This window comes from Marmota marmota, unplaced genomic scaffold (genome assembly GCF_001458135.2).
Source record: "Marmota marmota marmota unplaced genomic scaffold, marMar, whole genome shotgun sequence".
Taxonomy (NCBI): Eukaryota; Metazoa; Chordata; class Mammalia; order Rodentia; family Sciuridae; genus Marmota; species Marmota marmota.
In genome coordinates, this window is record NW_026000240.1 from 35,265,654 (window position 1) to 35,281,167 (window position 15,514).

The 15,514-nt window shown below is 52.0% G+C and overlaps 2 protein-coding genes and 1 pseudogene across 11 annotated transcripts in view; 2 read left to right on the plus strand and 1 right to left on the minus strand.

Moving 5' to 3' along the window:
• Positions 1-8,361, minus strand: part of Rnf123 (ring finger protein 123) — a 29,318-nt gene extending 20,957 nt beyond the window's left edge. For 2 of the 9 annotated variants that reach the window (XM_015487184.2, XM_015487180.2), the window contains exons 1-13: positions 7,692-7,794; positions 6,345-6,445; positions 6,097-6,214; positions 5,733-5,817; positions 2,574-2,653; positions 2,347-2,441; positions 1,953-2,007; positions 1,755-1,840; positions 1,380-1,466; positions 1,094-1,161; positions 823-948; positions 299-413; positions 108-212 (exon numbers count right to left, since the gene is read on the minus strand). In XM_015487184.2, the coding sequence (XP_015342670.1) occupies positions 108-212; positions 299-413; positions 823-948; positions 1,094-1,161; positions 1,380-1,466; positions 1,755-1,840; positions 1,953-2,007; positions 2,347-2,441; positions 2,574-2,653; positions 5,733-5,817; positions 6,097-6,178 (984 nt within the window). In that variant the 5' untranslated portion in view covers positions 6,179-6,214; positions 6,345-6,445; positions 7,692-7,794. Of the gene's footprint in view, positions 1-107; positions 213-298; positions 414-822; positions 949-1,093; positions 1,162-1,379; positions 1,467-1,754; positions 1,841-1,952; positions 2,008-2,346; positions 2,442-2,573; positions 2,671-2,951; positions 3,098-5,732; positions 5,818-6,096; positions 6,279-6,344; positions 6,446-7,691; positions 7,837-8,114 lie in introns of those variants that run through there. The other 7 variants (XM_015487182.2, XM_015487181.2, XM_048794658.1 and 4 more) reach the window with 7 other exon arrangements.
• Positions 8,362-8,504: 143 nt separating this feature from the next.
• Positions 8,505-15,145, plus strand: Mst1 (macrophage stimulating 1). 2 transcript variants are annotated; one of them, XM_048794666.1, is made up of 18 exons: positions 8,505-8,703; positions 10,845-10,992; positions 11,074-11,186; positions 11,268-11,382; positions 11,462-11,598; positions 11,679-11,799; positions 12,061-12,179; positions 12,359-12,527; positions 12,652-12,782; positions 12,873-12,975; positions 13,080-13,216; positions 13,306-13,341; positions 13,428-13,548; positions 13,716-13,793; positions 14,213-14,359; positions 14,444-14,550; positions 14,651-14,790; positions 14,916-15,145. In XM_048794666.1, exons 1-18 carry the CDS (start codon positions 8,652-8,654, stop codon positions 15,075-15,077), a joined length of 2,136 nt encoding a protein of 711 aa, XP_048650623.1. In that variant the 5' UTR covers positions 8,505-8,651; the 3' UTR covers positions 15,078-15,145. The 2 variants fall into 2 exon arrangements, with proteins under 2 accessions (XP_048650623.1, XP_015342673.1); XM_015487187.2 differs by having other exon boundaries at positions 8,569-8,703; positions 12,332-12,527.
• Positions 9,221-9,734, plus strand: LOC107143479 (annotated as a pseudogene).
• Positions 15,146-15,514: the final 369 nt, after the last annotated feature.

The following is a 15,514-nucleotide window of genomic DNA, read 5'->3' on the forward strand; positions in this document are numbered from 1 at the left end:
TGATGCTACTGGACCTCCTACACCTGAGCACTGCAGGTCCTGGTACAGGTTTCTACCATGGGCACAACTAGTATGGCCTGCTTCTTTCCTCCCTGTTGTTCTCTTACCAGGAGTGGTGCAAAATGCTGAAAGATGTGGGCCAGTGTGAGGAGAATGGTGGGCTGTCCTTGCAACTGCCACTCAGAGCTTTCCTTCTCCACTAGTCGACCTTCCTGTGGTGCGGGGAGGGGAAAATTAGGCCATATGGGGAGGAGGATTGGGAAAGAACCCCAGCTAGCCCGCCCAGACCCTGGCTCACCACAGGATCCAGCTCCACACTAAGCACTGCCCGGAAACAGCCCAGCAACCTCTGTGCCCTCACCAGGTCAGCACATGGTGGGTCCTGCAGGGGCCGGAAGCCGGCGACTGGGTAGGTGCCACAGAGTTAAGCCAGAAATGCATGACCTGGGGCTCAAATGTACCCTGCCCTCCCACTGTGTGCCCAAGGAGGGACTGGGCTCTAGGGCAGGCCTATGATGCTTGGTTTACATCACAACTCCATGAGGTAAAACTCTTGCCACTTCATATCCTTCATCTGCTCCATGAAGTACTACAATGATAGTGTCTAAAAAGATTGCTATAAGGACTGTTATCCTTGTACCCACCTACCTAAGGTGCACCCTATTCATATTTACTTCTCGCAGCAGCTAGCACCTGCCACAAGCCCCACAGTACTCCTGGGGCAAGGAGTCCCTCATCCTAGACTTCCTGCAATGCTCTTGGGGTAAGGAGCTCCTCATCTTAGATTCCAAGCCACCCACAGCCATCTTCCCAAAATGATATCGTAGAGGACGGCTGCCAAAGTTGAAGGCCACAGACTCCTTGAAAGACAAGCTGATGGCTGGGAAGTAGGCCATGCCCAGGCCCCTGGACAGGTTCTCAAAGGCAATGCCCAGTGACACACCATTCCTGGAGGAGAAGAGTACATCTGTGAGTCAGTGCCAAGAAGGATGTGACTTCCCACCTTCAGGCTACCAAACTTAGCCTGGGCCCCTGGGGACAGTCTGGGGAGGCCCTTAGAGGCCAGGCCTACAGATAAACATGGGAGACTCACAGGCAGAAAGACAGAGTACCATCATCCAGATCAATCAGGCAGCTCACAATGTCCCCCGCTGCCCATGCCTGCCATGAGAGGAGGGCTTACAGATGCATGAAAGCACAGCAGCCCTTTCACTCTGTACTCCTAGCTCTTTCTAGGACCACTTAGGGGAGACTAGATTCAAGCAGGGAAGCCCCGAATCTCTGTCCCTTCCCTGGTGACTTCAGTCCTTCATGGCTGCCCAGTGGCTCCAGATAAGTTATGGGGATAGTCATGGGGTTGTGATCCACATGGCCCTTACCTTGCCATAATTCGTTGTAGTCACATTCCACTTGCGCACCCGGTTCCCATCATAGGCATAGGAGTTGTGTGTATCTCCAACCCCCTCCTAGGGAGGAACTGCCTATGAGTTCCAGGGGGAGGGAGGTAGGAGCAGGCCAGAACCTACAAGTCATTAACCTTGGACTCCCCTGGCTCTAGAGAAGGGGGCTGATGCTTGTGAGGGGACAAGTAAGGGATTCTACCCTGAGGTGGCCTGGAGTAGAATGGAACACATTCCTTCTCAAGAGGGAAGTCCAGGTTAGGGTCCTGAGCAGGTCTGGGGGCTGCCAGAACCCTGATGAGGACCATGAAAGGTAATGATCTCCCCAGGATGGGCCCCCTCCTCTGTGTGTACCTCCTGATTAAAGCGGCAGTTGATGGTGCACCAGCCGATCTGCATGAGCCCCTGGGAGGAGATGAGCACCTCATAGACCCACTTCCCTGGAACGAGCAGAGTTAGTGCCAGCAGATGGACAAAGACTTTCTCTTGCCTCAGGCTGGGGCCCTCAAACTTCATCCCAACTCTCTGGGCCTCAGGGAAGTGTGGACTTACCTTTGTACACACATGTGGTAGAGCGGATAGTGCCAAAATTGCTGTGTCCAATCACCTGGGTAAAAAAGAGGGATGATGAGCTTCTTCTCAGGCACATAGACCCTATCTCCAGCTCAGCAAGCCCTGGTGGTACTGGCATGTTGTGGCTACCACTGCACATGCCTGAACAGGGTGGGAGGGGCTGTGCCTCTGTCAGGAGGTTCTGGACCAGAGGCATGATGTGAGAGGCTCAGAGATTTGTTGGGAAGGTTTCGGGGATATGTCAGGAGGATTTAGGGGTTGAGGACACATGGTCTGGGACTATGGTAGGATGAGTTTAGAAGGCCATATCAGGAGGAATTTGGGGCTGTCAGAAGGGGCTGGACCAGGGGCCCTATACCTCACCCGTACTCACCCCCAAGAGGTCATCATCAACTAGGAGAAGCCCCTCAAATCCTCCTGTGTGGTCCAGGACCACGGTGGATGGACCAAGCCGTCCTTCAGCTTGTCCTGAAGAGGAGAGGTATAGAGTTAGGCAGGGCAAATGGTATAAGAGATACATAGGGTGCACTGAGCTCACCAGAGAAGCCTCTAGGGCCCAGCTCTGCGCCCCCCAGCCCCACTCCTGAGGATGCCACATACCCTGGCTTTCCTCATCCTCATTGTCCACCTGTAGCAGCTGGTCCAGATGCTCTGGCAGGTTCTGGAAGTTCAGGGGTTTCCTGGGGAAAGTGAGAGGCTGCCAGGGGCCCACAAGTCCTTGAAATCATCAGAGAACACTAAACCCTCTGCCTCATCCTAGACCCTGGTATGCTTCTGACTCAGAAGCTGGATTAGCCACCAAACTAAAAACTACAACGAGTCCTACAATTGGTACATGCACCTTGGGACTGTTATAAAGAACAGCCTTTTCTAAACTTTAATACTTCCACCTACAAAAAGGGAACAACAGCTGTATGTCAGAGATGCTATGATGAGTCCAAGGAATAATGCATGCTTCCTGCATGTTCCATAACCTACCCACTCTTGAAGGTGGCTGTGTTGATTATGGCTGGGAAAAGAAGTCTAGGAGAAATACCAGTCCCCAAGATGTCCAGTACCAAGGCCACTTAATCCAGCCCTTGTTCTAGGCCTGTGGTTCCTTTCATGACAGACTTCCAGTCTTCCTATACACAGTTAGAGAAGACTCTGTTGAATTTAGTCTGGCAAATGAAAGGCTCAACTCTCTGAGGTGCTGGTTGGCATCCTATACCTACCTGTCCACAGATGGCCAGCACATGGTCCACCTGCCTGCCACATGCCATAGCTAAAGGGTCTGGAAAAATCTGTCTGGGTGGCCACTTCATCTTCTTAGCACACATGCCCAGAGTAGAAAGGGCACTTTCTAATGCTGGCCAGCTCTGTCCTTAGCTCAACTACTAAGAATAGCAGGCAGTAGAGTGGGAGCAACCAGCAGGACTTGGCAGAGCATAGGCCCAATGCCCATCTGAATCCAGCCTACAGAATGCCAGTACCTGCTCTTCCACTTTTAATCCCAGTACTTACCCTACTCATCTACCACACAGTAGAATCTGGAAGGGGACACAGATGGATCAAAGCACCAACTCCCACAAGATAACTATGACCCAGGCTCAAGAACCACATATCTCCTTGCTATAAGCCACTAATGACCCTGAGCTGCAGGAGACCAAGATGCACAAAGGCCCCACCCCTGCTGAGCCCCAGGTAAAGATCAGGGGCAGCTATACAATGGGCTGTCCAGCCAATATGGAAGGCTGAAGCCGACCCCAGGGCATTGTCTGAATGTCATAATAGGCCCAAGGGTAACGCAGGCTTCCTAAAAAGCAGTTCTTGCAGGCCTAAATTTGGGAGGGCTGCACTTATGCCTGCCCCCAAGAGCAGACTGCACACTGCTGTGGGCAAGTAGCCTGAGAGAGCCTACACTGAGTGCCTGCAGCACTGACATTTAGCCAACACCAGCACTTGTATGCACTTTCTGAATTTCCTATGTCTCAGCCCAGGGGCCTACATTTCCATAACTACTGACCGATGGCCCTACCACCTGCTCTCCCTCCTGGCAGCCACAGCACCACCAAGAGCAGGACCATCTCTGGTATCACATGAGGTAGGGATCAGATGGCCCTGAGAATAGGCCAGGACTGGGGTTGGGGAAAGGGTGGCTAGAATCCCTCCACAAGTAGGAATCTTTTGACCACCATAGTCACTCAAATAGAACAGGCAATGGTGCTGCCTTTTGGGCCTAGCCCAAGAGCACAGATCATGAAGGACAGAAGAGTCAAGACTGGTAAGGGACACAAAGGCAGGGACACCCACACCTCACTGAAGGGAGGAAGAATCTACATGATCCTATAAAAAAATTTGTCAACAGCCAGGCACAGTGGTACACATCTGTAATCCCAGCGCTTGAGAGGCCGAGGCAGGAGAGAGATGGAGGCAGGAATGAGGCGGAGGCAGAAGGATCACAAGCCAACCTCAGCAAAAGCAACTCAGTGAGACTCTGTCTCTAAATAAAATACAAAATAGGGCTGGGAATGTAGCTCAATGGTCAAGTACCCTTGATTTTAATCTCCAGTGATCGAATGCCCCTGATTTCAATCCCCAGTATCCCCTCACAAAAAAAGAATTTGTCAACAGTCTTTAAAGTATTTGCAGTTGGGCTGGGGGTGTGGCTGAAGCGGTAGCACGCTCGCCTGGCAGGCATGCGGCCCTGGGTTCGATCCTCAGCACCACGTACAAATAAAGATGTTGTGTCCGCCGAAAACTAAAAAATAAATATTAAAAAATTCTCTCTCTCTCTCTCTCTCTCTCTTAAAAAAAAAAAAGTATTTGCAGTTCAAATATGTTAGCCGACAAGACTGCAATCCTGGATATACTCACAGAATTGCTTGTAAAAGCAAAAGTTCCTCCAAATGAGGGCAGTAATATGGGCCATGGCAAAACCTTGGTCCTAAAAGATGGCCACCAAGATCCATTTATAATGTGGAAAAATACTCATGGGATAATGTCTGATGATGAAAATAGGATTCAAACTTCTACAAACTTTTGGAAGTGAGGGACATGTTCATTACCTTGATGTTAGAGATGGTTTCATAGGTTACATACATGTTAAAACTTAACAAGTTGTGTACTTTAAATACAGGCAGTTTATTCTTTGCCAATTAAAGCTCAAAAATGTTGAAGAGGGGCACTGAAGGTGACAACATTTTTTAGAAGTTTTATATAGAGCATAATCTGAACTATATACATTGTGAGATGAAGTAAACAGAAAGGAATCACATCCAAATTGTCACACTGGAATAACAAAGTGACAGATGACTTTGCTTCTCTCTTAAAGTTTCTGCTAAAGTATATTTTTAACTTTTACATAGACTAAACTTAAATTGTATTACATTTGCAAATAAAAGGGCCCAGTGGGGTTTGTACTTTACAAACTTAGGCAGAGGCAACAAGGGGCCAGGGTGGGGCAGAGGTGCAGGCAGGTACACATAGGGCCAGATTCTGAACGTGGAAGAGGACCAGGTGCTATGTTAGCACTGCACCAGCACCCCTCCCTGACCTCCACAACATCCTCAGAAGGAAGGAACTAGCACCACCTGGAAGGAGGAAGAAGTAGAGACCAGAAGGTAGACTCTCTGGCCACAGGTCTCTGAGCCAGGAGCTGAGTGAGATCAGAACCCAAGCCACACTGCCCAGAGGACAGGATGCCCTTCTGCACAACTCCAGCCTCCAGCCTTGGGTCAGGCCCATCAGAGTGAGGAGGGGCTACCCCCCCAGCCATACCTGCTGGTGGCTGCGGGGGGTACATGGTCAGGAGAGGAAAAGATGCGGTGTAGGTAGTCATTCAGCAGCTTCTCGTGCACAATGCCTGAGTCACAGGTCAGAAGGGAAAAAAGGGGCACATGGTCAGCACAGCTCCTGGCTCCTGCTGACCCCAGAGACTGTTGGTCCTTGGCCAGTCAAAGGGGTCAAAAGAACAGCCATGTTGGATGCACTACCCTCAATTGCTAATGGAGAAGAACTGGCTCACAGGACAAGAGATGCTGAAAGGCCTGAGGCTCATTGGACCCCAGACTTTGCTGCATTTGTCCCTACCTTCTCTTTCCCCCAATGCAAGGAGCATCCTCCCTGCCCTGCCAGCCCTTACCTGTGACCCTGGATTTCTCAGCATCTGAGGTCAGCCTATAGCTCTTGCGGGAGAAAGACATGCCGGCCCCCTTGGACGCCATCCTTCATCTCTCATGGGCAGCTAGTGGTCCTGGAGGCTGAGCCAAATGCAAAGCCTGTCTACTCAAGGCCAGCTAAGGGCTTTCACACCTGACCTCGGTCCTGCAATGGTAGGAAGGCTTGGGAGGAGGTGAGGCCAGAAGCATGCACACTCACACACATACCAACCTAGGGCAGAGAAAGCAAGGGCTCCCAGCTTCCTATGCAGGGAAGGTAGGTAGGGTCTGGGTCCAATGTTCCACACTGCGTCTCAGTGCCTAGCATAGGGCCTAGCAGAGAGCAGGTGTCAGATATATGTTTGCTGAATCATAACTAGATGACTTAGCTCTTGAAAATCAGACCAAAATGTCCAAAGTGAGGTGGCCCAGCGCCAAAGTCCCTGTATCTACTTCAGTTGTAATCTACACTGGGTCTAGCTCATATCCAGAAGAGGTATATAGCACCTTCCCCCAAATACAGGAAACTACTAGTCTAGCCATGTTCAGCCACAAGTCCTACTTATTCTTCCAAGGATGAAACTTCTGTCAGCTCCAGGTTGCTCCCTTCTCTTGTCCACAATCCTGCTAGGCTTCTTGTTTCCATTCACACACGCACCACCCACCCCATCTAAGCACCACTCTTGCCCAGCCCTCATTTTAGACTCCACTGGTCTTCTTACAAAGCACACTGTTGCTGTATCTGCTCGAGAAGCTGCACTATATCCCTAGTGCTGTCCAACACAGTAGCCAGCAGCCACGTGTGGTTATTTAAATTTGAATTAAAGTCTGAAAAGTTTAGACTAAATTTCTTAGTAACATTTGCCACATTTCAGAAGTCCAATGACCCCAGGTGGCTGTGCTATACTGTTCAACACAGAGATAGTATATCTCCATTATTACAGTTCTACTAGTCTCTTTCTAGAACTCGGCCCTTCAGCACTGCCTTAGTTAGCACTTTTTCCTGCAACCCACTCTTATCTCACCCCAAACAGGTCCTGTGCTCCCACCACTAACTCCTGCCATCTGCTCTACATCTGCCTAGGTAAGATGATTCTCTTGCCCTGCCACCCACTGGGGGATCTCAGTGGGCGTCCATATCCAGTGCCCCTTCACATCTAAGCAGTTCTAAGACTGATAAGACGCGGTCATTCAAACCTTCTGGAAGTTAACCTTCCAGAAGACCACTCTGGGTCTCAGGTGTTGAGGTTTCAAATGAAAGGCGGCCCCTGCCCCTGCTTGGGCGGGGGGCATCCCTGACACTGTGATCCTGCCCAGTTCTGTCCAGGGATCCAGGCATGGAAACAAACCGACTCTGTCTCAGAGTCCAAGGACGCCAAGGGCAACTCATGGCTCCCCCAAGTCGCCCCCATCTGGCCTCAAGCTCCAAAGGACCCTAGGCCAGCTCCCGCTCTGAGTCCCACACCACAAGTCGCGACCCTCCTCCCCCGAGGCGGGAGCTGTCGCTCTGCACTGGCCAAGGGCTCGAGGGGAGCGTCAAGGACCCGTTCCGCTCAGAGCCCGTCGGCCCCTCACTCACCCCCAGCCTCGGCGGCCGCGACCGGCTCACAACATCCGCCTAGCCTCTCGGCTACGGAGTCCGTCCAGGGCCAAACCATGCGCCCTCTCACGCGCAGCGCCTTCAGCCGTGCACGCGCACGCGCACGCATAGACGCACTGGCCTCGCTAGGCCACTGTCAGGGAAATCCCTCTGCCAACCGCAGGACTGTTCTCAACCTGTTTCAACCCCCACACCCCCTGCCTTGGGGGCGCTGCTAGCCCAGCCGTGGTCTAAGGCCACGTCCTGACAGGGATCCCAAGGCCAGCTGTCTCTGTTCCTGGCCTACTTGGAGGATTGGCCCATGTGTCTTCCAGGCCCATATGCTTGAAAGACCACTCCTGCTAGAGTCGCTGCTACCTGTCATCTCCACCCCTATTTAGGCCCAAAAGGGGACTTGCTCACCTTCCTTGGGACGATACTTCTGGCAGGCAGTGAGCCTTCCTGGCTGTGCTACCAGGGGTGTGGGCTGACTTGTCTACAGCTGGGGCACTGCTGATAAGGCAAGAAAAGGGGGAACCAGTACTGGGGCTGGGCAGATAATATTTCCCAATTTACAGGGGGAAACTGAGGCTCAGAAATTTAATGTCACCACCCAGGCCTCTGACAGCATCCAATGACAATCCGATGGGCTTTTCTGTCCAGTGCCCTTGGACAGAAAAGGCTGTAGGGAGGCTTCACCCCCATCCCAGGCTACTTTGAGTCTCCCCTGTTAATCTTACTAGTCTCTGACCACTTCCTAGGACCCTCAGAGGTCTAGGTGTGCCAGGGTGAAGGCCCTTGTGCTAGCCCTATCTGGCTCCTGCCACAGGGTTTCAGGTCAGGCCCCAGCAGCCCTGGAGTGGGGGTGTGTGGCCACAGCCACCCAATCCTGTAGGGCCAGGTTTCACAACTTCCCCGATGGGACTGTAGTGGGTCACAGTGCAGCCTCTTGCCAGGAGGATGGGGTGGTTCCCAATCCTGTTGCTTCTGACCCAGGTCTTAGTGGCCCCAGGTGAGTTCCCCCACCTCTAATCCTCACCTGCCTTTAGGAGGGGGTAGACCCTAGGCCCATGCTACTGTTTTTGTCAGGAGCTCACTTTCCCACTGGGCAGGGAGAAATGACCTTGGCCTCTTGAACAGAGCTGGGAAGACTTGGAACACACACACACAAAAAAAAACCACTGTCCACTCAGGCCTACGTTCACATGTCTGCTGTAGCATTAAAGCAGTGTTGGGACTACTCAGCTGAACATACATAGCAGGCAGTGACTCCTTTTGAGCCTGATCTACCCCCTAACCTAGCATATGCCTTCATGTTCATGAGAGCCCAGACTTGGAGTCAGAATGCCAGGTTGGGGCCCTCCCTGAATAAAGTAATAGCTCTGAGTCTAAGTATTCTCATTTAAAGGATGAGTTGGGAGCGAGCGCGCTCCACCGTCCCTCCAGCAGACGCTGCCCGGGGCTGGTCAGTTGTTGGGTGAGAATTGGGTAGGGCTGGTGAAGGGGTATCTTCTGTTGGAGGGGCATAAGAAAGAAGTACTGAAATGTCGTCACTTATCAGAAAGGTGATCAGCACCGTGAAAGCCCCAAGGGCCATTTGTCCCTACAGTTAAGCAGTGTTAGTGGACAAGACCATTTACATCTCTGGACAGATAGGCATGGATCCTTCCAGTGGACAGCTTGTACGTGGAGGGATAGCAGCAGAAACTAAACAAGCTCTCACAAACATGGGTGAAATTCTGAAAGTGGCAGACTGTGACTTCACTAATGTGGTCAAAGCAATTGTTTTGCTGACTGACATGAATGACTTCAATACTGTCAATGAAATCTACAAACAGTATTTCAAGAGTAATTTTCCTGCTAGAGCTGCTTTCCAGGTTGCTGCTTTATCCAAAGGAGCATGCATTGAGATTGAAGCAGTGGCTGTCCAGGGACCTCTCACAACGGCAGGTTTATAAGTGGGCAGTGTTATTCTCATCATGTCTTTAAATTAACATTTTGATTCTTACAATTGATGTTGAAAGTATACATGTGACTAAAATATCTGTAGTTATCATGGATGAAAGGGAAGTGACCACAACACTCAGAGCAACCAAGAGATCTTTATTGCAGCAGTGCAACAGAGGAGAAGAGAAAGAGAGAGAGAGAGAGAGAGAGAGAGAGAGGGAGGAGAGCACGCACGCAAAGGAGACAGAGCAAGAGAGAAGAGAGAGAGGAGCCCGGCAGGAGGGAGTTTTTATAGCCCAAATCTAATGAGGTCTCTGGGTCTGCAAGCTGCCTTGTTGGCACAAGGGGGGTTACATGTTCGGCCTTGAGCAGGGGGTTGAGTGTTCAGCCTTGAGCGGGGGCTTGGGTGTTTGGGCTTGAAGCAAATAGTTGATAAAGAACCAGACAGAGGGTTTGAGAGGCCAGGTCATCCTGCAGTTAACTTTGTTTGGCATGCCCTGCAGACAGCTTACTCAGCCTGTCCTGCACCTAACAATGGAAATACCATATTATACAGGGAGTTGACATGAATTGAATATTAGATAATGAATCCAAGTACTGATGCTACAAATTACACATGTGTGCACTCATTGCTGAATATGGGAGAAGGGACACTCATTACATAGTCACTCAAGTAAACTAAAGTACAGGGGAAAAATAACACAGGGTAGATGAGTTATTGTTCCTGAAAAATAATAAAGAGCAAGCCTAATTCAATTTCATTCTATTCAATTAAATGATATGAAATATTTAGTTCTCATGTTAGATATGTGATTCTGCTTTTACTTGTAAAATATTCACTCTTGAGTGGTAGAAGTAAAAGTGGACCAAAATTTTATGTAGACAATATTTTTCTAATGGAAATAAAATACATATGCAGATTAAAAAAAAAAAAAGGATGAGTTGGTTAAACTTCACAGGGCAAGCACCATCACGACAGTTCTCATGGAATATGTTAGATCTGAGCTGTACCTGGCCTGCTAGAGGTACTAGTGATGACAATTGGCATGTCTGGGCCTACTTCCCACACCCTATGCAGGGGGCACTGGACTGGCTCTTGAAAGTGCAAACAGAATTTATCCTTGTATCTGATCTTCTGAATGGACAATATGTGGAACATGCCACTGACATGCATGACAACTTGTCCTGTGCCCACCCCACACACAGGACAGCGCTCACCACTGAATGACTTCCAGGTGCTTCGTGGCACAGAACTGCAGCACCTGCTACATGCAGTGATACCAGGGCCTTGGCAGGAGGATGTGGCAGATGCTGAAGAGTGTGCTAGGCTCTGTGGGCCCCTCCTGGACTGCCGGTGAGTGCCCATGTGGTCTAGATTTGGCTGGAGGTATGGGAACCTGGGCCTCTGAATAACCCTGTGCCTTCTCCTCCCCAGTGCCTTCCATTATAACATGAGTAGCAATGGTTGCCAACTCCTGCCGTGGACCCAGCACTCACCCCACATGCAGCTACAACGTTCTGGGTGCTGTGATCTCTTCCAGAAGAAAGGCAAGTGGGTGCAGGGAAGAGCAGGGCAAATATGAGGTCAGGGGCCTCAGACCCTCTTAACCTTTCATCTCTTGCTTCCAGACTATGTGCGGTCCTGCCTCATGGACAATGGGGTTGGGTACCGGGGCACTGTGGCAAAAACAGCAGGTGGCCTGCCCTGCCAAGCTTGGAGACACAGGTTCCCTAACGACCACAAGTGAGACTGATATTTTCCCTTTATCCCGGCCCGTAGACTTTCCGCAGCACACAATGTAGCAACGACTCTCTGCCTCCAGGTATACTCCCACACTCCGGAACGGCCTGGAAGAGAACTTCTGCCGCAATCCTGACGGGGACCCTGGAGGTCCCTGGTGCTACACGACAAACCCTGCAGTGCGCTTCCAAAGCTGCGGCATCAAGTCCTGCCAGGAGGGTAAGCAGCGCTCGGTCAAGCCTGGGGAGGGAGGAACAGGCCCACTCCTGTCCAGGAACGTACTGGCGCTGTGTCTCCAGCTGCTTGCATTTGGTGCAACGGCGAAGATTACCGCGGCGCGGTGGACCGTACAGAGTCGGGACGCGAGTGCCAGCGCTGGGACCTGCAGCACCCGCATTCGCATCCCTTCGAGCCTGGCAAGTACGTGTGGGTGCGCAGAATCTGCTCTCCGGGGGCGGGGCTAAGGGAAGGTCCAGACCTACAGGAGTGAGGCTGTAGGTCCTACCCTGACCGGAAGGGTCAGGGGAAAATGACCCTTCACTTTCATCAGATCCACCCCATCCCCAGACCTGGTACAGTATGAGAAGTGCGGACAGGCTGGATCAGCAGCAGGTTCAGCAAGAAGGAAATTGGGCAGGGGCAGAGTCCCAGGGTCTTCTTCATGCCCGCTACTACCCCCAGGTTTCCGGACCAAGGTCTGGATGACAACTATTGCCGAAATCCTGATGGATCTGAGCGACCCTGGTGCTACACTACAGACCCGCAGCTCGAGCGAGAATTCTGCGACCTCCCCCGTTGTGGTAGGCCACGGGGACTGAGCTTGGAAGGGCATCTGGGAAAAGTTGGGGGAAGAGCGTGACTTGGCTGGGGTGGGACAACCCAACGGGAAGTTAAGAGCAAATCCTGCTGAGTACTAAAGATCCATAAGAGGAAAAGCTCAGCCTCCGGTCAGGGTCCGATCTTCCCCGGTCCATCCAAGGATCCGAGGTACAACCAAGCCGCGAGGCCACAACATTCAGCTGCTTCCGCGGAAAGGGTGAGGGCTATCGGGGCACAGCCAATACTACCACTACCGGCGTGCCTTGCCAGCGTTGGGACGCTCAGAGCCCGCATCAGCACCGGTTTGCGCCGGAAAAATACGCTTGCAAGTGAGTGATCCTAGGGCGCTGGGGGGAGTATTCGGGCGGGAGGGGGCGGGACTTGAAGGAGTTTGGGGGGGGGGTGGGTGCGGCTGGAGGCCCGGCCCCACAGCGGAGGCCGCTGTCTGTCCAGGGACCTTCGGGAGAACTTCTGCCGAAACCCAGACGGCTCCGAGGCGCCCTGGTGCTTCACATCACGGCCTGGTATGCGCGTGGCTTTTTGCTACCAGATCCAGCGCTGTACTGACGACGTGCGGCCGGAGGGTAAGGCCCGAGCAGAAGGGATAGAAGCGCCAAGCTTGAGGGTCAGGGCGAGGACTGGAGCTGACCGCTGCTCTTGTCCGCCCATGGCAGATTGTTACCACGGCTCAGGCGAGCAGTACCGCGGCTCAGTCAGCAAGACCCGCAAGGGTGTCCAGTGCCAGCGCTGGTCTGCTGAGACACCGCACAAGCCTCAGTAAGTGCGCTTTAACCTTGGGCAATACGCTTTGGCTTCTTGGACCTGAGTCTGGAGAAAGCTTGAGACCACCCTGCCATGATTTTGTTCTGGCTTCCACCTAGATACACGCCCTCCTCAGTTCCTCAAGCTCAACTGAAGGAAAACTTCTGCCGGAATCCAGATGGGGATAGTCATGGGCCATGGTGCTACACCATTGACCCAGGGACTCCGTTTGACTACTGTGCCCTTCGACGCTGCAGTGAGTGTTGATAACTCTTCCCCATATACTGCCTCAGCCATCAACGTCAGACTGGTTCTCCCATAACCTGGATATACTTGGTCTTTCAGATGATGACCAGCCACTGTCCATCCTAGATCCCCCAGGTGAGGACTTGGGCAAGTAGTGGGTAGAGCCCCTTTGTCCCTCCACCTCTATCCAAGGGGGTTTCATCAGCCACCCCCATCCCCAGACCAGGTACAGTTTGAGAAATGCGGCAAGAGGGTGGACAGGCTGGATCAGCAGCGCTCCAGGCTCCGTGTGGTAGGGGGCCATCCTGGGAACTCACCCTGGACAGTCAGTTTGCGTAACCGGTGAGGCAAAAATGTCTGTCCCCCCAGGAGAGGAGCTGAGGTTGTGTCCTGCGTTTATGCTAGTGGGGGATGGGAACCTGCTGCTGGTCTCAAATCCTACGCAGAAAATGGCAGGTCCAGTATGTGTCCCAGAATTCAGTCTCTTCTCCTAATCCCAACTCTTGCAGGCAGGGCCAGCATTTCTGTGGAGGGTCCCTAGTAAAGGAACAGTGGGTACTGTCTGCCCGGCAATGCTTCTCATCCTGGTGAGCCTCTTGGGTTTGGGGAACTCAATCCCACTCTTGTCTTCCCTCTAGCCACCTTCCCCAGACAAGCCTAACAAGTGAGCAAGGAGGCAGCACACTGGCAATCAAGAGTGCTCTAGGGCTAGAGTTGTGGCTGCTGGCATGTGTGAGGCATGCATGTAATAAATTAGCCAGGTGTGGCGGTGCAGGCCCGTAATCCCAGCAGTGGGGGAAGCTGAGGCAGAAGGATTAGAGTTCAAAGCCAGANAAAAAAAAAAAAAAAAAAAAAAAAAAAAAAAAAAAACACACACACACACACACACACACAAAATATAGGGCTGGGGATGTGGCTCACCGGTGAATTGCCTCCTAGTTCAATCCCTGGCACCAAAATAAATAAATAAATAATTAAAAACTATCTAACAGAGCTTCTCTTCTAGCCATGAACCTCTCACGGGATATGAAGTGTGGTTGGGCACCCTGTTTCAGAACCCACAGCCAGGGGAGCCAGGCTTGCAGCAGATCCCAGTGGCCAAGATGGTATGTGGGCCCTCAGGCTCCCAGCTTGTCCTGCTCAAGCTGGAGAGGTATGTGGACAAGTTCAGAGGGTGTAAGGTGTAAGGGTTGGGCCTTGGGGCCTCAGGTGCTGACTACCCTTTTTTCTGCTAAAGACCGGTGATCCTGAACCAGCGTGTGGCCCTGATCTGCCTACCCCCTGAGCGGTATGTGGTGCCTCCAGGGACCAAGTGTGAGATTGCAGGCTGGGGTGAGACCAAAGGTAAGAACACAGTGCATAATCATGGACTGCTCCAGGCCAGAAGGTCCAGCTCTGGGTCCTGCCCAAGGGCCTCTCCTTCTCCCCATTCTCCTCACTGTAGGTACAAGTGATGACATGGTCCTAAATGTGGCCTTGCTGAAAGTCATCTCCAACCAGAAGTGTAATGTCAAGCATCGAGGACGTGTCCGAGAGCACGAGATGTGCACTGAGGGATTATTGGTCCCTATGGGGGCCTGTGAGGTCAGTGGCTAGGCTCCTGGGCCAGCCCAGGGAGGGTGTGAGGGGTTGGAGATGTATGATTTCAACCTCAAGAGGATAATCACTGCCATGGTCCAAGGCTCTCAACAGTTCCCTCCACCTGCCAGGGTGACTACGGTGGCCCACTTGCCTGCTTTACCCATGACTGCTGGGTCCTGGAGGGAATTATAATCCCCAACCGAGTGTGTGCCCGGCCCGGCTGGCCAGCCATCTTCATGCGTGTCTCTGTGTTTGTGGACTGGATTCACAAGGTCATACAGCTAGGCTAGGCCTGGTCTTAACCCCTTGCATTAGGGAGCACAAAATTTGTCAGACATAAAGCCACCTTTTCTCTTTACACCTGTGGAGAATGCCTCTTAGCTCTGCTTCTAGGGAACGAGTTTGTGACTCCTTATTAGGGCCTGGGTGGCTGGAGTCCAGCAACCATTGGCTAGGTGGTCTGACCCTGGAAGTATTTTTGCCTGTGGGTTCTGTGGAGGTGCAAGGTCTCATGCATCCTCCAGAGGTACTTTTGGGAGTAGAGGGTGGTGCAGAGCAGATTCTAACTGAAAAGATAATAGCTGAAGAAGCTAGCCTGGTGCTGAGTCCCATTTGGCTAAAACTGACAGGCGCAGAGCCTCTCACTTCCCTCTGCTTCTGTCATTGGAGACACATGAAGCCCTTGTAGCTATCACATTCAGGGCCGTAGGCCTCTGGACCCCAGGAT